This window comes from Heterodontus francisci, chromosome 7 (assembly GCF_036365525.1).
Source record: "Heterodontus francisci isolate sHetFra1 chromosome 7, sHetFra1.hap1, whole genome shotgun sequence".
NCBI classification, from domain to species: Eukaryota; Metazoa; Chordata; class Chondrichthyes; order Heterodontiformes; family Heterodontidae; genus Heterodontus; species Heterodontus francisci.
In genome coordinates this window covers 78,460,967-78,484,076 of record NC_090377.1, presented here as the reverse complement: position 1 = coordinate 78,484,076, position 23,110 = coordinate 78,460,967, and the positions used below count along the sequence as shown (strand labels likewise).

General features: G+C 41.8%; 1 protein-coding gene across 5 annotated transcripts in view; it reads right to left on the bottom strand.

The window, feature by feature from the left end:
- Positions 1 to 22,771, bottom strand: part of hnrnpa3 (heterogeneous nuclear ribonucleoprotein A3) — a 37,873-nt gene extending 15,102 nt beyond the window's left edge. Inside the window, exons 1-15 of one of the 5 annotated variants that reach the window (XM_068035491.1) lie at positions 22,642 to 22,770; positions 19,852 to 19,974; positions 17,684 to 17,830; positions 17,398 to 17,608; positions 12,066 to 12,158; positions 11,857 to 11,976; positions 11,394 to 11,468; positions 10,244 to 10,402; positions 10,039 to 10,167; positions 6,869 to 6,952; positions 4,703 to 6,783; positions 4,534 to 4,607; positions 2,799 to 2,943; positions 2,628 to 2,698; positions 998 to 1,233 (exon numbers count right to left, since the gene is read on the bottom strand). In XM_068035491.1, coding sequence (XP_067891592.1) covers positions 6,885 to 6,952; positions 10,039 to 10,167; positions 10,244 to 10,402; positions 11,394 to 11,468; positions 11,857 to 11,976; positions 12,066 to 12,158; positions 17,398 to 17,608; positions 17,684 to 17,830; positions 19,852 to 19,974; positions 22,642 to 22,647 — 1,131 coding nt within the window. In that variant the 5' untranslated portion in view covers positions 22,648 to 22,770 and the 3' untranslated portion in view covers positions 998 to 1,233; positions 2,628 to 2,698; positions 2,799 to 2,943; ... (1 more) ...; positions 4,703 to 6,783; positions 6,869 to 6,884. Of the gene's footprint in view, positions 1 to 811; positions 1,234 to 2,627; positions 2,699 to 2,798; positions 2,944 to 4,533; positions 4,608 to 4,702; positions 6,784 to 6,868; positions 6,953 to 10,038; positions 10,168 to 10,243; positions 10,403 to 11,393; positions 11,469 to 11,856; positions 11,977 to 12,065; positions 12,159 to 17,397; positions 17,609 to 17,683; positions 17,831 to 19,851; positions 19,975 to 22,641 lie in introns of those variants that run through there. The other 4 variants (XM_068035489.1, XM_068035490.1, XM_068035494.1 and 1 more) reach the window with 4 other exon arrangements.
- Between the last annotated feature and the right edge of the window lie 339 nt (positions 22,772 to 23,110).

Sequence of the window (23,110 nt, the reverse complement as noted above, 5' to 3'; positions counted from 1 at the left end):
ACACACTGGAAGGTGGGGACGATTGAAGGGAGGTAAACAGGTGATGTAATGACTGGCAGCTCATGTAACAATCAAGTTATTAAAACCTTGTTTCTTTTTTTTTTAAATCAGATGGCAAGTTGTAAAAAGTGGGATTATGGTACACGAGGTTTATGCTAATATGACTAAAAGCCTGGAATCCTTATTGTCTTTCCCCCCCCATGCCATCTGATTGCTACTGATCCACAAATTACTTTGGTCATATGCAGTAAAAGCTAAAGAGTTGATTGAAAACCTACACAAGGTCTAATTTAAAGATTTGTGTACCTGAACCCCCAGGTCTACTCTAATTGAGCATCACCCAATAGAAATCACTTGACTAGGCACAGGGATACCATTTTGGCCACATGCACTGATATTTTTCACAGAAACACCACACAAAGTACAGGTAAATTGAACTGCATGGATATATTTACTAAAACAAATTTTGAATTTTGGACGGCAATTTATTAGCACATCTTCGTGAAGCTTGTGGGTTTTTGTCCAACAGTTGTGAGCAGACTTCAGCCTGATTGCTGAGAATGCACACAAGATGCACCAGACTGGCACACTGCTCTCCACTAAGAATGCATGTGGATGGTGCTTGCCCTTTGCCACGATATGCCCTGTTGGAGCTGCCAGTTATTGGTTAGGCTCACTTTCTTCTGCTGGTCTGGAGCACAGAGTCATTCTCCCAATACAATGCTGCTGGAGCCCAGCATTTTCAGCCATGTTACACACTATTTTAGCAAATGACCAATAAGTAAACCACAAAAAAAAAAACTCACTCTGCTTTTCATCTGGTCATTTTACCAATACAGGCACAAAAAGTTTAAGAGTACACATCCATACATCATACAATCAGAACAAAGACCACATGCCCAGCAGTAGTCTGTGTGTTCACTAATTGAAAAATGCAATTAGCCACATTTGTATTCCCAATTAACCACATACTGGCCAACACCTGTTCTAATCTTACCCCTTTGCATTAAATTTTCATCTGACATCTACGTCCTCTGCAGTTGACCACACTCCTTTTGGGGCATCAGCAATTTTAGATATGGTGCCTTCAGTAACCAAGTCCAGGTCTATATATCAGTCAGTTGTTTTGGACAACTGCCCAGCCGTTATTGTTGGATTACGTTCCCTTTAAGGATGTACCCCCATACTAAACTTAAAACAGAACTTTGAACTCGTCCAGAATGATCAGTGTACCTAGGAAATAAATAGGAAATAAACAGTTCCATGGATAAGATTTTCCCAAATACAATTGATTTAAAACATGAATATAAAGCAGTGACATCTGCCCAAAATTATTTTTGAACATTTGGATTTCAGCTGGCAACCAAGCTACACCCTTAACAGATGTCAGGCTTTTTGGGTTCAAGGTGATATTTACCCAAAACTAGAATGTAAAAAAAACTTTCAAAAAGGAAAATCATCTTCATGGGCAACAGTCACAAAAGAAAAAACTTACAGGAACACAGAGCTTTACTGAACACCAATTCTGAGAGATCTACACCTGAAATATTAACTTATTCGTTCTCTCCACAAATGCTGACAGACTAGCGTATGCAACCTGTTAGAGGTTATCCTGCCTTTCTCCAATTTTGCACTCATTTCTGTTATTCAAGTAGGATGCATACAAAATTTGTGCACAAGTGGATAAAGTTACAATTAACCACTATAACCTTAACAGCAGGGAGATAACAGTATTTCATATGCATTCATGAATGCAAGTGATGCACCTCTTTCCTCTTATCTCACTTGCCCAGCCCAAGAAATGCTGTCAACTTATCAGCTCAAGTCCTGTGGTTGTCAATTTAAGAAAATAAATTAAATTTCTTCAAACTGGTGCATGGTTTCTCATCTAGAGTGGGAAAGGAGCATCGCCTTTACGCAGGGGAATAGACACACCATCTTGGAGCAGGTAGCAATAACTGCAGTCAAGGCAATTAGTGGGCTGAGGTCCCATGAGTATCTACAGCCTTCTAGTACCTCATTCTTCAACCAGGTGACCATGAGAGTCAGTTCTAAGCCTAAGTTGTCTGTACTGCTTGCAACTGCTTTATTCGCCCACCACTGTCCACGAGTACTGGTGGTACATCCCAATTGCCTCCTCTTATTGCAATTAACTGTATCAGCAGATAGCAAATTAAGCTTGGGATTCCGCTGTCTGGCTTATGTGAACATATTAAAATGGGACAAAAACAAAAATTCAACTGGTCCATCAAGCTTGCCCCACACTTGATGGCCACAGCATTGCAAGTAGACACAGTCTCCCTTGCCTTAGACATGTGATCTCTTGGGGGGAGGCAAAAAAGAAAAACCTAGGGCCAAGGGCAAAGAGGAAGCTCATGTGGATCACAAATACCAACACAGACCAGTTGAATCAAATGGCCTGTTTCTGTGAGGTAATTTCTATGTAACAAGAGATTGTGTACCTATCTTTGGTATCCACCCCACTGCTTAGAAATAGGATGCAAATTTTAGGGATATGCACCAACAGCTGCTTAATACTACACTCACCATCTAATGATGCTAGATCCCAGGTTTCATTATAGAAGCTTAAATGGTGATGGGAAATTCTCTCTCGAATTTTATTTTACCTTTGAGTCGGACAGACAGCTTTCCATCAAAAAGATTATAAATGGGTATAGCGTGCTTAACTGGATATGATCTGTGGAAGGAATGGAATTGATGATTTACAAACCATATTCTGTTATGTTCAAAGAACTTCTTGCAGACAATTTATTAATTGGCTCAGAGGTGGCACTTACATCTTGACTCAGACGGATCTGGGGGCAGATCAAACCTCACTCTGGAGACTTCAGCACATAAGCTTAGCTAACACTTTAGTGCAGTACTCAAGACAGTATTGCCAAAAGTTGCCATTTTTCAAAGACTTGTAACCCTCTCTGCCTGCTAAGGTGAACATAAAAAAGATCAAATCACTATTCACTAACACCAGGGAATTTCAGGAGATCCTGGCCAACATTTACCTGTGCCCAAATTTACCAACACTATTTACACTTCAATAGTAATTCTTTGTAACAGCGGAGGATATGAATGGGACTGCCTAAATAAAAATTCTTTCCTTGATTCAAAGAAAGCAGTGCAGACTTCTGAAAGGAATCCTGGAGTTGCCACCCACATGTTTTCTCCAAAATAGTGCAAAGTGCAAATATTATTGACAATGCAGGTCAATTGATTTTTATTTTAAACAAAATGCCTGCATTCCTTGACCATCATCACTGGAATGGTGCAGACACGTAGGGATGATGCCAGTGCAATCACAATAGACTTACACAGACCAATGTTGCAGGACCAGCTCATAACTGCTACAACTAAAATCAGTGTATTATTGAAAGGGTACTGTAGAGAAAGCAGTCGTTTCCAAGTTAAACATATATGCTAAGGAATTCAACTGGCACAGCATCACTCCTCCTTTTTAAAATTATACAGCTTTATCCAAAAGCAGCAATATTTGGGCTGGGCCTCAGTTAAAACTGTAAACAATTATACCAAAAAGGAACAAACTCATTTCATCAGCTACATGGAAGAGCACCAAATCCTTATCCTACTAATAAAGTAAACAGCAAGCCACATTCTAGGTCCTCTCCTGTTTAACAGTCATCTACACATTCAGGTTGCATTTATTAAATGATATGCCATATACTTTTTCACCCTATAGGGTGTTCTCCTTTGCTTCTAGAATCTTTAATTATTCTGCCACAGCAATATAGAAAGCATTTAATTTACAATTGTTACACCAGGTGAGTGTAAGAATGGATGTAATCTTTCGACATAGCAGAGGCTGAAAGAGTATGCAAACATAGTTAAGATGAAATGCAATAATTTCATAGTTCAATAAAACACCTACAATTTTACATATAGAAAATAATCTAATTTTATACATCTAAATGACGTAGCACAGCTGTATTCAGCAACATTTTATTTTACACACATGAAAAAATTCTGTAATACAATAAATTTGGAATTTAAGCTTAAATACTACTTTATGAAATCTGAACATTTTGCAATGGCAATGTGAAGACGTGATAAAAACCTTTATTAAAAACAAATAAAACAAAATCACTGGAGGAATAGCCAAGTTCAGGGATAAAGAAACAATGAATGATAAGAGCACTTAACAGCATGCAACTACTGCCAACAAAAATCTAATCACCCTGGCTCCTGTTTTATTTAGTTATCTTGTCAGTTAATTAACCATTTGTGTCTGGTTAAAGTATGATGCTATACCTCCATTGCTAGGGTTTCCACAGGTTGAGAGGAGATCAGAACTGGATTAGCTGAAGGTTTGTGGCACTCTTAGGATCAGACCTGTCTGAAATGGGAGTTGCAGCCAAATGCACAATAACTATTTTGCTATATAATTATGCATCAACATTTCATTACTCGAATAGTTGTACAATGAAAATGTGTTACGATCTATGGGAAGAAAGATATTACCATATTAAAGCCAAGATGCACCACATTTTTCTCCAATCTTACCATTCCAGAAATTGAGCATTAATGCAGTTTGCAACTTGCCACTGTAAAAACTGGAAGACGACTTCTTATTCAATCTGTAAATTAAGCAGATCAGTTATTCTCTTGACTTGATCAAAGAGAATTAATTTCTCCTTTTATTAACGCAATGATGATAAAAGTCAAACCTTACCTACACTCAGCACTTTCCTTTCAGGTTTGACTGCTAGTCCTATTACAAGTGCTTATGCTGCCCTGATGTCCCTTTTAGTAGCTACGGCTGAGTTCGTTCCATAGGTTGCAGATTCTTGCTAGACTCTCTTCCACACTTCAGCTGTCATTCAAGGCCAAGCTAGCCTTGGATAATGAAGTTTCCTAACAGCACAGAACTTCCTGCTTTTCTTTCCTCTCGAAGATGTTGCTCTTGCTCCTCCTGCCTTGTCATTCTTTAATTATGCTGACTTGTCCAAATGCTGCAGTAGTCCTGTCTTAGTGGATCTCCATGATTCACTGTGCTAATGTAGCTCCACTGTAGACATTGATAGCCTTTTCATAGTCCTCTTACAATAGCTTGGTATCTGTAACTTAGGGAAGCGATCTATATACCATGTGAATCTAGTTCTAGAAATGATTTGCAGATTTAATCTTACATACCTTTAAAATGCATGCAATTATTTTCACTGTTAATACCTTCAGTTACATGGGCATATTAAGTTTGAAAAATGTCAGCCAGTGACATCCACTACCTGAAAATCTATCTGCAAAATGATGAAAATCACAAGGTGTTCTCTCATTTAAACTAATCCACTCAAAATGCTACCTGGTTTTACATCTGTAATTTCAAAGCAGTTACAGTTCCCACCAAAATGAATGACAAAGGAAAATAATTTTGTGTAGCTGAAATTGCAGCTTACCAATGTCATCATAATCAATCTAAGGAAAAAAAGTACCCTATGCCTTAAACCCATTAGGTCAATATTATTCCTATCCAAAAAGGTTAATTACTGTTATTCTACATAATCAAAATTACCATACAAAATTGCAGATGGAACCAAATGGTCTGGTTTGAGGAGATTTAAGATACTTCCTGTAACCAAACGTGGAAATACTTTAACCATTTTATACATACAAAAAGATGGCAAAAAATTTGTAGGAAACATTTGCGACTTGCACTATGAAACTTTAAGTTAGAACAAAAAGATTGTCATGTAATGCAGCTCAATCAGGTTTGTTACAAGAGCAAAAATGTAAATCTGGTGACAATATATCCCATGCTAAATCAGCCATTTCCTACATTAAACAAAACCATGCAAATTTGACATTTACAGTGACTTCTAACAAAGGAAGTGTTCCTATCCAAATTTCGGAGAAGCAATTGCACTTCTGAAAACTAATCACATGCATAGCATTTCTGGTGATTAAAACATACACATACACAAACGACTTGTGGTCCTTCAATCCATCCAGTTTAACTTCAGGTTCAATTAGTCTCTAAAGAATAGGGAGAGAAAATCCAGAACAGGAACAGACAGATAACTGTCTCCCAATTCAGAAATATTTGCATACATTCATTAGTGCAGCAGTTTCCCATAGGTCATAGCTTAAGTGAAAAATATTTCAAATTGAAGAGCATTTACCTGCCAAATTTAAAAATCACACCACTCTGTACTCAGACATGCAATAACTGATCAGGAATGCCTCAAAATAATTTGAAATTTGAAGATCTATTCTGTTACATCTATCAACTTAACAGGTTATTTCTTTCTTAGAACTGCAGTTTGGTGGACCTAACATGTCAATTTAGCTTTTGGACTTCCAGTAAGCTCTAGCGTGCTGAGAAGCCTAAAAATTAAATAGAATACCTTTCTGGAATAACAATGGAGAAAAACTTCCAAACAGATCATTTAGTTAAAAAGTTCTCATCCTTTTTATTCCCATTTCTACCACCATAAATTACATGGCTCAACAGCTATGGTAATGAGGAAAATAAAGACATTACTAGAACATCGTTTTTTTTTTTTAAAACCTCAGGAATGTACATCTAACAGCAACTACATTGCAACAAACAACTGCACTTTTTGCAATCTCTCTATAGGAAACAGTCCTGAACAAGAAATGATCTTATGTTAATGCTGCAGTGACTTTTCTGACTACTGGACCATCGCTCTTCCTGTGGGCAGCCTTTAAAATGAACTTGGTCGATATTCTGTCTCAAAGTAACCTGCAGCTTTCCTGACAACTCCTGGCTCATCCTCTCCTGCTAAGAACTGTTGCCTGTTGAATGATACAGGATAAGAGTTACTTATTGTACTGTGAATTATGGATACTACATTTTCATGGAATTGGTATTGACGCTTACCTTTCAGTAAATGTGTTCAGTATCTTCTACCATAGCCACCACTTCCTCCACCACTTCCTCCACCACCAGTAGATCCATAACCACCTTAAAAAAAAAGCCTCAGTGACAAATAACAAATTTGAACCTACACATGTATTAAACATTTTTTGGGAACAGTGCTTTCCAAATCAAACATATCCAGGGTTTTCAAGAGTAGGCAAAGTCTGGAACAGACCAGGGAGTAATATACTTACTAGCAATTAGAGGGGAGAGATGGTGAAAAACTGAATTTTTCCCAGTTAGGCAGAAGAGATTCTCTTTCCCCACTCTGGCACATACTTCATACAATGCCACAAAAAGGCTAAAAAATTGTACAAGTTAGGTTCCCCTTTCACCTTATCTGATGCATTAAAAAAAGTTTCTCTTCCTTTCAGCTGTTAAGGAACATGAGCTCCAGCAGCTCATGGGGACCAACACTGCTCCAGATCTTTCTTCCTCTTCACTTCCCTTTTTAATCTCAGCCCTTGCCATGTATTCACAATACCCTCTGACCTTCCCCTCTCTGATGCTGAATGATCTATACTTAGTAAAGCACTCAGTTTTAACCCCGTATGCCCCCACCTCAATGAAAGTAGTGCTCAGCACGACGCTTAACTCTTCTTCCGCCGTTTCACCTCCGGGCTCACTTCTTTGGCCAGGAGTCCCCGACCAGCAGACCCACTCACCCACCTCCAGTATTCTCCCTCTGGCCTCTTACCCGTTCTTGGTCTTTTCATTGAGAACTGTTGGCGTGACATCGGCCGTCTTAATTCCTCTGCTCCCCTCACTCACCAACCTGTCTCCCTCTGAACTTGCTGCACGTTGTTCTCAGGTCTAACCCTGACAGTGTGATCAAACCTGCTGACAATAACAGTGCTGTTGTTGTCTGGCGTACTGACCTCTACCTTAGAGGTCGAGCACCAACTTCCAGACACTTCTTCCTACCTCCCCCGGACCACAGCCCCAGCACTGAACATCAAGCTACTATTGCCAGGACCATCACGGACCTCATCTATGCAGCTCTTCCCACCTCATAATTCCACAACCTCCGGACAGTCCACTTCTACCTCCTTCCCAAAATCTACAAACAGGACTGCCCTGGTAGACCCATCGTTTCAGCCTGCTCCTGCCCCACTGAACTTATTTCTTCCTATCTTGACTATTTTTTCCTTCCTGGTCCAGTCTCTTCCTACCCACACCCATGACTCCAGTTTTCTGGCTCTAACCACCTCCAATCTCTCTATACCTCCACCCCCCACTAGAACAGTTTGAGGGCTCTCTGCTTCTTCCACAAACAGAGGCCCAAACAGTCCCCATCCACCACCACCCTCCTCCTCCTGGCTGAACTTATTCACATGGAACAACTTCTCCTTCAACTCCACTCACTTCCTCCAAATTAAGGGTGTAGCTTGATATTCAGTGGTGAGGTCATGGCCCAGGGGGAGGTGGAAAGAAGTATCCGAGAGCTGGTGAACAGCCTCTGCAAGTTTGAGATCAGTACACCTGATAACAGCACCGCCCTTGACAGCAGGTTTGATCACAATGTCAGGATTAGACCAGATAACGGTCATGGGTCCTAGTTATGCCAGTCTTTTTGTGGGATATGTCAAACACACCTTATTCCAGTCTTACTCAGCCCCCTCCCCCAACTCTTTTTCCGGTACACTGATGACTGTATTGGTGCCATTTCCTGCTCTTGCCCTGAACTGAAAACTTCAACTTTGCCTCCAATTTCCACCCTCTCACCTTCAACACTTCCCTTCCTTCCTCGACTTCGCTGTCTCAATCTCTGGGGATAGGCTGTCTACAAATATTCGTTATTAGCCCACCGATCCCACAGCTACCTCGACTACACTTCCTTGCACTGTGCTGCCTGTAAAGGACTCCATCCCATTCTCCCAGTTTCTCCATCTCAGATGTATCTGTTCTAATGATGCAACCTTCCACAGAGCTTCTGATGTCTTCCTTTCTCCTCAACTGAAGATTCTCCCCTCTGTGGTTGACAGAGCCCTCAACCGTGACTGCCCATTTCCCACACTTCTGCCCGCATCCCTTCCCCTCCTCCCAGAACCTCAACTTTTCACCCCACCAGCCTTCACATCCAAAGGATCATCCTCTGCCATCCAGTCACCTCCAACGTGATGCCAAACACATCTTCCTCTGCCCTTCCAGTCAACATTCCAAAGGGACCAATCCCTCCACGACATCCTGGTCCACTCCATCACTCCAGACACCTCAGCCCCTTCCTATACAACCGCAGGTGTAATACCTCCTCTTTCCTCACCATCCAAGGCCCCAAACACTCCTACCAGGTGAAGCAGCAATTTACTTGTACTTCCAATTTAGTATACTTTATTCGCTGCTCTCAATGTGGTATCCTCTACAATTGGGTGACCACTTTGCGTAACACCTCTGCTCAATCCGCATGATCCCGAGCTTCCGGTTGCCTGTCATTTTAATTCATCCTCCTGCTCTCATGCCCGCTACAGTGTTCCAAAGAAGCTCAACGTTAGCTTGAGGAACAGCACCACATCTTCCAATTAGGCACACTACAACCTTCTGGACTCAACATGGAGTTCAACAATTTCAGAGCATAACTGCCATTTTGACTTATTTTTTTTAATTGGTTTATTTCTTGTTTTTCCATGTTTTTGCTTTTGGACAGCTGTTCATTATTCTGCCATTAACACCTCTCTCTGGACTCATACTTTAGTACCACTCACTTTGCCTTTTATTCTGTGACATCTGTCATTAATCTGTCCTGCCCTCTGCCCCATCACACACCTTCCCTTTTGTTCTTCCCCTCCCCCAGCCCCACCCTTTTACTTGGTCAAAGCCCATTACATTTCTAACTTTTGCCGGTTTTGATGAAAAGTCACAGGCCTGAAACGTTAACTCTGTTTCTCTCTCCACAGATGCTGCCAGATCTGCTGAGTATTTCCAGGACTTTGTTTTTAGTTTAGATTCCCCTTTAGTTTTGAATAGCGCTATATTTTCTTTTGCCATGTGAACTGAAAAAAAAATCTTCATTTAGTATCCTAAAGAATAAAAGCTGACTATACACTAAAGTAATGCAGCTGCAGCCTCAATTGCAATGAATACAAATGTTTCCAAGCAAGTTCTCCCTCTCTATAATTAGTAAATGTACTCACCGCCATAGGGACCAGAGTTCCGCCCATAATTGCTATTCTTCATGGGTCCGTAATTTGATGATTGGTTAGGATAGTTTCCAAAGTCATTATAGCTCCCACCGCTGCTACCACCACCACCACCAAAATTTCCTAAAAATAAGAGTTTACAGATTAATTCACCATTTGTGAATATCTTTTCTTTCAAACTGAAAGTCAAAAATCTTACCTCCAAAGTTTCCACCTTCATTGTAGTTGTCGTAGCCACCACCACCACCATATCCTCCTCCTCCTCCTCCACCACCTTGGTTGCCAAAACCTGGGCCACCACCGCCATATCCTCCTCCTCCTCTACCGCCGTAACCTTGGCCACCTCCAAAATTGCCACCTGAAGAACATTAGTAGGTATTTATATTAAAAACCCAAGAATTGATGTTTTCCTTTATACAGCCCTTCTGCACCATCCTCTCACCCAAGGGTTGGTCTGATGAATGCTTCCCAGGTTATGACTAACCTGTTCCAAACAGTAAATTAATCATACAAGCTCCAATCTCCCCCAACCCATTTGGTGCTTAGCCCGTCCAAACCAAAATCACGATCTTAGCTGCTCTGCATCGTACTAGAAGTTTAGTACACCAATACTTGAAACTGTTGATCTTTAACCTATAATGTTTGACTTCCAGGAAATTTTGGTGGGGGTGGTAGAAGCTAATGAGACTTTGAGGAATATTACATTAATGTAAAGCTTGTCATATACTTAATTTTATTCTGTATAAAAAAATTTACACTTCAGGTCCTTCAACCAGATTAGCATGGCTAGAAAAAAAGTCACAAAAATGCAAAAGTTGCTTTTAACCTCAGATGGGAGCAGAACAATCTTGATAAACCCTGCACTCATCCTATAATCTAGTGAAATTCAGATGATCTTTCTTTTGCTTGTTCTAATTTTATTAGAGATTCCAAAGTTTTAATTTGGTCCAGTTTCACTACTTGAATTATAATCTTTGCCAGTACCATTCAGCAGTTTCTTCTCACTGCAACTTTTTTTTTTTTAAAGCCAACCTTTAACTATGGTTTTCCATTAAGCCAGTTAGTGAGAAGCAAATCCATTAGCAATAAACTGCAATGCAAGAGCCATTGGCAAGGGCTGGGAGTAAAATATGTCACAGAAGATAATCAATATTAATTCTTTTATAGGAGGCACCTCAATATTCTGAATTCATCTAGGGTTAAAAAGCAATTCAAATTTTCTTTAAAAGGCAAACTCAATTTTTTCAGTTTTTAAACTCAGAGAAAGCTGACAAATGCAAGCTTCAGAAATCTGCTTACACTGGCAAATTAATACATCTAAAATACTGACATTCTAAACCTTTACTTACCATCACCAAATCCATTATATCCACCACCAGCACTCCCTCCATAATCATCCCGGCCACCTCCAAAATTTCCCATTCCTGGAGTGGGTGGAGGAGAGAGAGAGAGGAGAGAGAGAGAGAGAGAATGAAAGAAAAAAAAAAGATGAACACAGCACATTCACAAGCTAGTTTTATAATCTCCATCCTGGCTTCCCCCACCCAAAATCACAGGAGAGGACAGTCAACAGAAGATAACATACACACGTGAAGTGCAAAACTGCATACAAAATTAACATCTGAAAATATACAAGTGTTCCACTATATTGACCTATCCTGATGAACCCAACATTCAGATAAGTTTTACTAAAATAGATAATTAAATTTTAAGTATATACAAGACTTTTGATTAGTAATAGAGATGATGCCAAGTTTACCACATTAAATTATTAGGATTTTGACAAATCCAAGCTCAATTTGATTGGCATACCTCTGCCACTGAAATTTCCTCCTCGGTTAAAGTTGCCGCCTCCATTTCCACTTCCAAAATTTCCACCACCACGTCCCATGTAATGGCTAGGGCTATTGCCACCTCCAGAACTACCACGTCCTTAGAAACGAGACAGATAATGTAAACAGTTAACTGAACTTTTATTCCATATTTTCTCTCCCTCCCTCCATTTTATCCTCTCCAATTACCTCTCTGGCCGGATCCCAGCCCCTGCATCTCCTGTCGTGAAAGTGCTTTTCTCACTTCACAGTTGTGTCCATTCACAGTGTGGTATTTTTGAACTGGAAACAAAAACATCAGTTACTTTCCTTAAATGCCACAACACTCAAAATAAATTTAAAACTAACATGAAGATAAAAGCAAACTACTGTTGACGCTGAAAATTTGAAATAAAAACAAAGTGCAGGAAATACACAGCAGGTCCGGCAGCATCTGTGGAGATAAAAGCTCCAAATGCTGCCAGACCCATTTATTTCCTGCACTTTCTGTTTCTATTACCTAGCACAGAAAATCACTACCTAGAATCATGCAGCACAGAAGGCAGGAGGCACAAGAAATAGGAGAAGTAGACCACACGGCAATCAAGCCTGCTCTGCCATTCAATGCCATCATGGCTGATCTCAGGCTTCAACTCCACTGGAATTTAGAAGAGTGAGGGGAGACCTGATTGAGGTTTATAAGATCCTGAACAGTCTTGACAAGGTGGGTGTGGAGAGGATGTTTCCCCTGGTGGGTGAATCAAAAACTAAGGGGCACAGTTTTAAAATTAGGGGTCACCTGTTTAGGACAGAGATGAGGAGAAATTTCTTCTGAGGGTTGAGAGACTTTGGAACACACTGCCTCAGAAGGTGGTGGCGGGGGTCAATTAAAAAAAAAAGGCGGAGGTTGATAAATTCTTGTTAGGCAAGAGAATCAAGGGGGCAGATGGGAGGGTGGAATCCGATACACAAATTGATCGGCCATGATCGTATTGAACGGCAGAGCAGGTTCGAGGGGCCAAATGACCTACTTCTGCTAATTCGTATATACCGTTCCCCCACTGTTCCCCATATCCCTTGATACCCTGAAAATCTCTGTCAGTCTTAAATATATTCAATGATGGAGCATCCACAACCCTCTGGGGTGGAGAATCCCAAACATTCACAAACTTTTGAGTGAAGGAATTTCACCTGATCTCAGGCCTAAATGATCGTCCCCTTATCCTGAGACTGTGCCCCAGTGTTCTAGATTCCCCAGCCAGAGGACACAACCTAGGGTCAACCCCCTTCAGAATCTTGTTTGTTTCAATGAGATTGCCTCTCATTCTACTAAACTCCAAAAGATAGAGACCCAATTGACTCAGCCGATCATAGGACAACCTTCTCATCCCAGGGACCAATCTAATTAACCTTCACTGTTTTGCCTCCAAGGCAAGTATATCTGCACACAGTATTCCAGGTGTGGTCTCACCAAAGCCCCGTACAATTGTAGTAAGACTTCTTTATTGTTGTACTCCAATCGCTTGCAATAAAAGGCCAACATCCCATTTGCCTTCCTAATGGTTTGCTGTACCTGCATACTAACTTTGTGTTCCTTGTAAGAGTACACCCAAGTCCCTCTGAACATCAACATTTACAAGTTACACACCTTTTAAAAAGTATTCTGTTTTTATTCTTACAACCAAAGTTACAATGCTAGTTAGACCACAGCTGGAATACTGTGTACAGTTCTGGTCACCACACTATAGGAAGGATGTGACTGCACTGGAGGGGGTGTAGAGGAGATTCACTAGGACATTGCCTAGGCTGGAGCATTTCAGCTATGGAGAGAGACTGAAAAGGCTAGGGTTGTTTTCCTTGGAGCAGAGAAGACTGAAGCAGCAAATGATTGCAGTGTACAAGATTAGTGGGGCATTGATAGGTTAGATAGGAAGAAACTTTTTCCCTTAGCGGAGGGGTCAAGAACCAGGGGGCATAAATTTGGGGTAAGGGACAGGAGGTTTAGAGGGGATTGGACTTTTCATCACTGACCTGAAACGTTAACTCTGCTTCTCTCTCCACAGATGCTGCCAGACCTGCTGAGTATTTCCAACACTTGTTTTTATGTCCTCCTAAAGTTTGCTACTATCCTCTTCACTATTTACTAGAATCATAGAAATCATTGAAAATTTAAGGCATAGAACGAGGCCACTTGGCCCATTGTGTCTGTGCCGGCCAAAAAACAATCCATCCCATTCTAATCCCACCTTGCAGCATTTGGTCCGTAGCCCTGCAGATTACGGCACTTGAGGCGCATATCCAGACTCCTTTTGAATGAGTTGAGGGTTTCTGCCTCAACTACCCTTTCAGGCAGTGAGTTCCAGACCCCCACCACCCTCTGGGTGAAAAAGTTTTTCCTCATCTCCCCTCTAATTTTTCAAATCACTTTAAATCTATGACCCCTAGTCATTGACCTCTCTGCTAAGGTGAATAGGCCCTTCACTTCTCTATTGTACATTTCAATCATATCTCCCCTCAGCCTTCTCTGTTCCAAGGAGAAGGACCCAAGCCTATCCAATCTTTCATCATAAGCTGCAATTTTCCAGTCCTGGCAACATCCTAGTAAATCTCCTCTGTACCTTCTCCAGTTCAATTACATCCTTTCTGTAATGAAGTGACCAGAACAGCACACAGTACTCAAGTTGTGGCCTAACCAATGATTTATACAGTTCCAGCATAATCTCCCTGCTCTTATATGCCGTACCTGTGCTAATAAAGGAAAGGATTCCATTTGCCTTCTTAACCACCTTCCTGACCTGTCTTGCTACTTTCAGAGATCTGTAGACATTCACTCCAAGGTCCCTCACTTTCTCCACACTTCAGTATTTTCCCATTAATGGTGTATTCCTTTGCCCTCCCCAAATGCATCACCTCACACTTCTCCAGGCTGAATTCCATTTGCCACTTTTCTGCCCATCTGACCAGACCATCAATATCTCCTTGCAGCCTGCATCCTCCTAGTCATCTACTACACAGCCAATCTTTGTGTTGCCTACAAACCTCTAGATCATGCCCCCTACATTTATGTCCAAATCGTTTATACCACTAAAAGCTGGGGACCCAGTACTGAGCCCTGCTATGTTGTCAAATTTTGCAAACTTGCAAATAATCTGCAATAATCTGCAAACTTTGAAACTGTACACATATACCAAAGTCCTGATCATTTATATACAAGAAAGGCAATGACCTTTGGGGGACCCCACAGCAATTTTTCTTCAGTCAGAAAACATTTGGTTACCATTACTTTCTACCTCCTATCCTTCAGCCAATTATATAGCCTATTATTCAGATAATCCCATGTGCTTCTATTTTCCTAATAAATTTGTTATGTGGTACTTTATCAAATGCTTTTTGCAAGACCATATATACACACATCTACTGCGCTGCCTTCATCAACTCTTACTTCAAATAACCCAATCAAGTTAGTCAAACACGATATGCCTTTAATAAATCTTTGCTGGCTAACCCATGCTTTTCCAACATAATTAATTTTGTCCCTGATGGGAGTCAAGTAGTTTTCCTGCAACTCACCAGCTTGTAGCTACCAGGTTTTTTTTTGAAGATGGGTGTCCCATTTGCAATTATCCAATCCTCTGGTACATGTCCAGGAGGATTGAAAGACTGCGGTCAGAGGTTCTGCTATCTCCACCCTTGCTTCCCTCAGGAGCCAAGGATGCACCCCATCTGGGCCAGGTGACTTGTCAACTTTGTGATGCCAACCTATTTAACACCTCCTTCCTATCTATTTTTATCCCAATATCTTTGCCACCCCACCTCCTCTAAACATTAACTTCATCTTTTAAAAAACAATTACATGCAAAATACTCATTCAGTACCTTAGTCATGCCCTCTGCCTCCACAAGATTTCCTTTCTTGTTCCTAATCAGCTCCACCATTCCTGCAACTATCTTTTTACTATTTAGTGTTTACCAAAGATTTTGGTTCCCTTTTATTTTACCTGCTAATCTTCACACTCTGTTCCCTTATATTTTTCAATTTCCCACTGCATTCTGGTTTTCTACTGTATTCTGTACCTGACATTTGTCATAAACCCAATTTCTGTTCCATTATAACATCTATTTTCTCTTGTCAGTCTGGAAGCTCTAGCTTTGGATGCCCCATCTTTCCTCCTTATGGGAATATGCACCTGAACTATCTCTGCCTTGAAGTCAAGGCACAGTAACATGTTTAAAATCAGTTCAGCAGAAAAGGTTTTCTATGGCAAATGGTTTCGAAGGATGTATGCTTAAAATTTGTAATTATACAGCAGCCCTCAAGCACAGCATCTCCAGAAAAGGAATGCTCCCATATACACAAGATAGACTGGATTTACAAATAATTCACAAGTCCCAAAATGTATTTCCCTTCACTGCAATACGACCACTCCATTCAACTTAGCTAAAGAAAAACTACTTCCTGCAATTCCCACTAGTAGGAAAGCTACCACCTAGCACATTAAATAGGCATCTCAAGTACAACTTAAGGAAAACAAGTCCATATCTCCAAGATTAACCATGCCAGCCTTTTCCATTATTAGTAAATTTTAGTTCTTTTGCTAGCATCAATTGAATTACAAGGAAATTCAGTGAGAAAATGCACAGAATATTTTCTGTTTAAGCCTGAGGGATACTGGATTTGAAACCCCTTGGTGGGCAAGTTGATTACCCACCCTAACTCCAGTGGCATCCCAAAGGAAACAGCCAAGACTGGTTAACACGAGTACTCACCTACAAGAAACTTTGGTGTCAAGACAAGGAAAGGAGCAGGAACTCAGCCAGGAATTATTATTTCATAGAAGGGGCACAGCACAGTAACGGTGGTTGATACACAGTGAAGTGAAGCATACTGTACGGTTTCCCCCCAGCACCCCGCCCCCACCCCCAGAAAAAAATCCAATATATGGGTCCAGGCTCAAGCAGCAGCTTGCACCCCCAAGCATAAAATGCTGCCTTGTTTAAAAAAAAAAGAAAATTCCTGGATCAGCTTGCTAATTGGAGCAGTGCCAACATCTATCTTGGCAAAGGCCCCACAGTCAGATGGCAAAGTGGCCTTTACAATGTCCTGCCCCATGCATATTAAAGTGCTCTTCCACCGTCCTCACAAACTTGGAGATTCAGTACTACAGGTTATAACACGGATCACAATCCAAGCATTTTCTGGGCTACTATCCGTACACGTTTTGTCGATGTTTATCAAGTGCAGTACATGTAGTCCACTGTTAAACGTTACCTCTTTGAGGTGCCTGGAGGCACACACAACTTAACAGCCCAAGGGCATAAGTAAGGGATACCAAAGCACTATGATTTACTTTGTTTCTCTCCTATTTAGTTTGCTGGTGTCCAGTACAATGGACTTTACTTCTTCACCTAGATTATAATTTACCACTATTTCCGCTTCTACACTGTACTAAATCTATTAGCAGCCCAGCAGAAACAGCAACTCCAACAAAAATATATATATATTTTTTTTAGAACAATCCATTTTATATATAAAAAACACACACCAACAATTTTGTCAACGGAGTCATGATCATCAAATGTGACAAAGGCGAACCCTCGTTTTTTCCCACTTCCTCGATCAGTCATAACTTCAATATTTTCAATTTTGCCATACTTCTCAAAATAATCTCTCAAGTGGTACTCCTCGGTATCTTCTTTGATACCTCCAACAAATATTTTCTTCACTGTTAAATGGGCACCAGGTTTTGTAGAATCCTACAAAACAAGTGACAAGTTAGTTACATTCTCCATTTTTAAGCACAGTATACACCTGCATAAATTACAACTTGCCTCTCTTGACACTGCTCTTTTGGGTTCGACAACACGACCGTCAACTTTGTGTGGCCGTGCAGACATAGCAGCATCCACCTCCAATACAGCAGAATAAGTCACAAATCCAAATCCTCTTGAACGTTTTGTCTGTGGTTCTCTCATTACCTAAAAGCAGAAAGATAAAACTATTTAGAACAAGGTGCCAACACATTCCTTTACGTTAAACCAAGTGGAAACAGATGCACATGATCCTTCATTACCAGTTTCCTTGTTCATGAGTTATCTTCCCATATGAAATGGAAATAGTTTGTAACTACTTACAAGTTAGGCTTTTCACATAGCGTATACCAAGTATGGGGAAATTAATAAAAAATACATTAATTTGACTCAATGCAAATATGGAAGATTGCCATGCATGTCCTATGCACAAAATACAGAACAAATCTAACAGTTAATAACAGTCATATTAAAATTACAAATATGGCAATCCTCCCAAGTGTATTGGCACGAATCAAACAGAGGCAGCTTTGGCGGATCGGACACATCCACAGGATGGAAGATGGTCACATACCCAAAGACCTTCTGTATGGTGAGACAGCCCTGGCCAGACAACCAGTGGGACGCCCAAAGCTCCACTTCAAGGATGCTTGCAAGCCTGACATGGAGGCCCTAAATATCGACAATTGCACCTGGGAGTCACTAGCTGGCGAAAGAGGGAAATGGTGACACATCCTATGGACTGGTGCGCACTACCATGACAACCAGTTGCAACAGCAGCTAGGCAAGAGATGCCAAAGTCGAAAAACAACAACTCACTGCGTCACTTGGCAGTTTCACGTGCAAGCACTTGTAGCAGAACCTGTCTCACCATTAACAAAAGGTGCACCAAGAGAAGTCACCCCACCTAAATGGGATTGTTTGCCATGTGTATCATCTTTTGCCAGCCAGTATGTTTCCAACCAGTGAAGTGGTTGAAGGAATCAACCAACAGCTACTCACCAATAACCAAAATGCCTCAACATCAAGGCAGAATGTGGCAAGGAATGACACCAGTCAGGCAGCTGGAAAAACCCTTCAATAGCTTCAGTCATTCTCAACACAAACATGGTGGCAGAAATTGTTAGGGGCCCAACATCACAGCCCTAGGACATTCCAGCAGCAGCTTTCAGGCAAGTGCTCTTACCCCATCTTCATTATTAACCTTGCCCCATATCATAAGGCTGTTTGCTGACAGCTTGGTTCCATTCACAATTCTTTTGAGTGAAACAGCCCATGCCAGCCTCTAATAGGACCTGGACAACATCCAGACTCGAGTGGCTAGCAACAGGTTATTAGGTAACATTCAAACTACAGAAATGCCAGACAAGTACCATCTCAAACAAGAGAAAGGTCTGGCACCTCCATTTCACTGCCAACACCATCACTGTTCTCCCCCATCAACATCTTTTGGGGTGGGTGTTGGGAAGGCATTCTCACCATTGACAAAAAGTTGACTGAACTAAAATCAACACCATGGCTACAAGAGCAGGTGTCTTGCCTCCTGACCCTTAGAGCCTCTTCAAAATCTAGACAGTTAAAGTAAAGAGTATGATAGCATACTCTCCACTTGCCATGCACCCTGCCACAATACTGCAAGGTATCATCCAAGATGGACCAGTTCGCTTGACTAGTAGTCCAACCACTGAACTAAACAAGTGCTCCCTTACACCAGTGCAGTGTGGCTGCAGTATGTACGAACTCACCAACATTACTTTGATAGAATCATCTTCTGAGGTAGAAGAGCAACAATTGCCATCAAGGACCAAGCCATGCACCACCCTGACTTGGACATATAATCGCCATTCTATGATGGAAGTTAGAATCTTGAAATTCCCTACCTAACACAACTGTGGGAGCAGCATCACCAGAAGGACTGCAGTGGTTCAAGAAGGTCCAGCAACACCTAAAAACAGCTAAAGATGTGCCAAAAATACAGCCTTGCCCAGGACACCCACATCACAGGCACAAAAAAAGAAATTAGCTCATGGTTTTCATAGAAGCAGAAAGTTATGATTTTTTTTATTGACAAAGGATGGATACCAAGTACAAAAATGTGACACTTAACGAACTTTTAAAAATCTGAAATAGCAATCTTGTAGTACGCAGAAAGCCTCAAGCTAAAAACAAAACCAAATAATAAATCTTACCACACAATCGGTTAGCTGCCCCCATTGCTCAAAATGCTCCTTTAAACTCTCTTCATTAGTTTCAAAACTCAATCCACCAATGAACAGCTTGCGCAACTGCTCTGGTTCTTTAGGTTCTTGACTCTGAAACAAAAATGTAATAGCATGTAAAATGCAAACAAACAGCTACAGATCATGACCGCTAGTGAATGAAGCAACTAGAATCTCAACCTTTAAACTGTTCTTTAGATTCTTGTGTATACAAAATTAATTTTTAGCAGAACAAGATTTTCAAAAGACATATGAAATTTCTTAGTTTTGCCTAGATGAGTTCAGTGCAAGAGGAAAATAATGGGACCATAATCTAAAAAAAACTATCAGGACTCTTTGGGCTACTAAATTACTACCAGAATACTATGACCAATCTTGAGAGTTCCCATAACCACATCAAGGATTTTTTTAAAAATTGAAATGTACAAAGGGTACAAAGCTTAATTACATAAACTACCATGCAAAGCCCATATTGCATAAAAGCAAAATACTTAGCAATGAAGTGTAATTACATAGGGCTGTAACACTCATGCCACTTCATTGTCCTGCTTTTGGACAAAATTCTTCTTTGGCCTCCTTATCTCGAGAGACAATGGGTAAGCGCCTGGAGGTGGTCAGTGGTTTGTGGAGCAGCGCCTGGAGTAGCTATAAAGGCTAATTCTAGAGTGACAGGCTCTTCCACAGGTGCTGCAGAAAAATTTGTTTGTCGGGGCTGTTACACAGTTGGCTCTCCCCTTGCGCTTCTCTCTTTTTTCCTGCCAACTGCTAAGTCTCTTCGACTCGTCACACTTTAGCCCCGCCTTCATGGCTGCCCGCCAGCTCTGGCGAACACCGGCAACTGACTCCCACGACTTGTGATCAACATCACAGGACTTCATGTCGCGTTTGCAGACATCTTTAAAGCGGAGACATGGACGGCCGGTGGGTCTGACACCAGTGGCGAGCTCGCTGTACAATGTGTCTCTGGGGATCCTGCCATCTTCCATGCGGCTCACATGGCCAAGCCATCTCAAGCGCCACTGACTCAGTAGTGTGTATAAGCTGGGTATGTTGGCCGCCTCGAGGACTTCTGTGTTGGAGATACGGTCCTGCCACCTGATGCCAAGTATTCTCCGCAAGCAGCGAAGATGGAATGAATTGAGACGTCGCTCTTGGCTGACATACGTTGTCCAGGCCTCGCTGCCAAGAAGCAAGGTACTGAGGACACAGGCTTGATACACTGGGACTTTTGTGTTCCGTGTCAGTGTGCCATTTTCCCACACTCTCTTGGCCAGTCTGGACATAGCAGTGGAAGCCTTTCCCATGTGTTTGTTAATTTCTGCATCTAGGGACAGGTTACTGGTGAATTATGTTACCCAAAATATGAGTAAACTAGTACTAGGGAGTTTTGACAGCGAGCGTCAACATCAAGCACTGCACAAACCAAATGAAAAGCTCCATTAAAAAAATGATATCTTAATCCCAACTTCAGCAACAAGTCTGGGAGTAGGAATGTTTTTAAACCACAGTATACAATGAGACTGCAAAATTTGAATTGCTTTGCTTCCAGAAAAATCATAGACTCAAGTGCCTTTAAAATTATTTCAAAATCAACCGTTAAAACTTAGAAATTACATCTCGCCAATTCGACCCACATCCTAGCTTTGAACCACTGCACATCTTTCTCCACCCACCCAACCTTCTTGTAATATCATCCAATAGGTGCCATTCCTCATACACCCAAGTGAGTGCTACAGGCTAATCGCCCATGGAGGGGCAAGTAACATCCTGTCTGCATCTAAAATTCAGGAGTCTAGCAGGGATTGTTGGATAAAGATTAGGATAATGCAAATCTGAGTTGAGCAGAGGACGAATGGGCAGTTCTGGCTGATAGATGCTGATTGTACTGTCAAAACAACTCATTTTCACGACAAATATATGAATAAAATATAGTGTAGACAAAAGTGGGCAGCAATGTGAACAAGGTAACCAACATTTGCTGCTGAGAACGTAAGATCTTTACGAAGAAGTTCAGGATTTATTACATTCTGAACAACGGCGGCAGCCATTAAAAAATCAACAGGCTGATTTACCTTACAAAACGATGAATAAAATTAATGAATAAACTCAAGATGTCCCTACAAAGTATAAGGTTAAAAGTAAAAGCACATTACATAGGAGTGTTAAGCCCGCACCGCACACCAACTCTGGAGATAATAGCGAAGAGCCTGCTGCATTGCATCTAAACTGCAACCTTAGCATTTCCAGGTTTACCCTTAAATCGGGAAACGAAAGGAGGCCAGCATTTCTGCAGCAGCCCGCTGGATACAGGAGAACGAGTGGAACCGGTTCCACCCAAAGCGGGCAGTGCGCCAGCCTCCCGTCCAACAGCAGCTCGGGTGGGCAACAGAATGGAGCGCTCAACACAGGCCTCGGCTCGACTCCCGGTGTCTGGCCCAAGCTCGAGTTCCGGTGTCAGGCCCCGGCTCGACTCTCTAACGACCGTTTCCGATAAACGGAAACTGCCGATTAATAATTAACCCGCCAGGCCGCCATCTTAAAGTCGATGCGGAGTCCATATTATGAACTCACAGGCCGAAGACACAAGGTTGAGGCCAAAGGTACAGGCCGCGCACAGAACAGTCCCCTCACCTCAGCACCTTCGACAGAGCGAATGTCAGCCCCTTTAACCAGAACAAATTAATTAATTAAGAAACGAAAGGGCCCGAATGGGAACAGCAGGCCTCGATTGACAGAGGGAAAAAAAGGATCTATTCTTACCTCCATTATGTACGTTATTGAACGTCTGCGGCCTGAGAAAGCGCGAAACGAACACAAAAGCTTTATCGCAACCCGACAGACGCTGCAGCGCAGAAAACCAGCCTCCCATATGCGTCATTCACATTGATCCCGCCCCGACACCTGCGTCAATCACGCCGGCCTCTTTCTCATAGTCGCGTCAATCATGCTGAGCCCGCCTTCTGCGCAAGGCGTCACTGACACTGGCCCCGCCCTCTCCGCAGAGGTCAGACAAACTGGGTCCGATCTCCACGCGGTGCCTCACTGGCCCCTCTCTCGGCGTAGAACGTCACTGACGCGAACCCCGTCCTTTGTTCGATGCATCCCTCAGACTAGCCCCGCCCTTTGTGTTACTCAGACTAACCTGGTCCTCCGGTCTGTAACGAAGATTGGTCCCACCCTTCGTGCTAGATTTTTTCTGCGGTTGGAGGAAGCGCTGGAGGGCACCCTG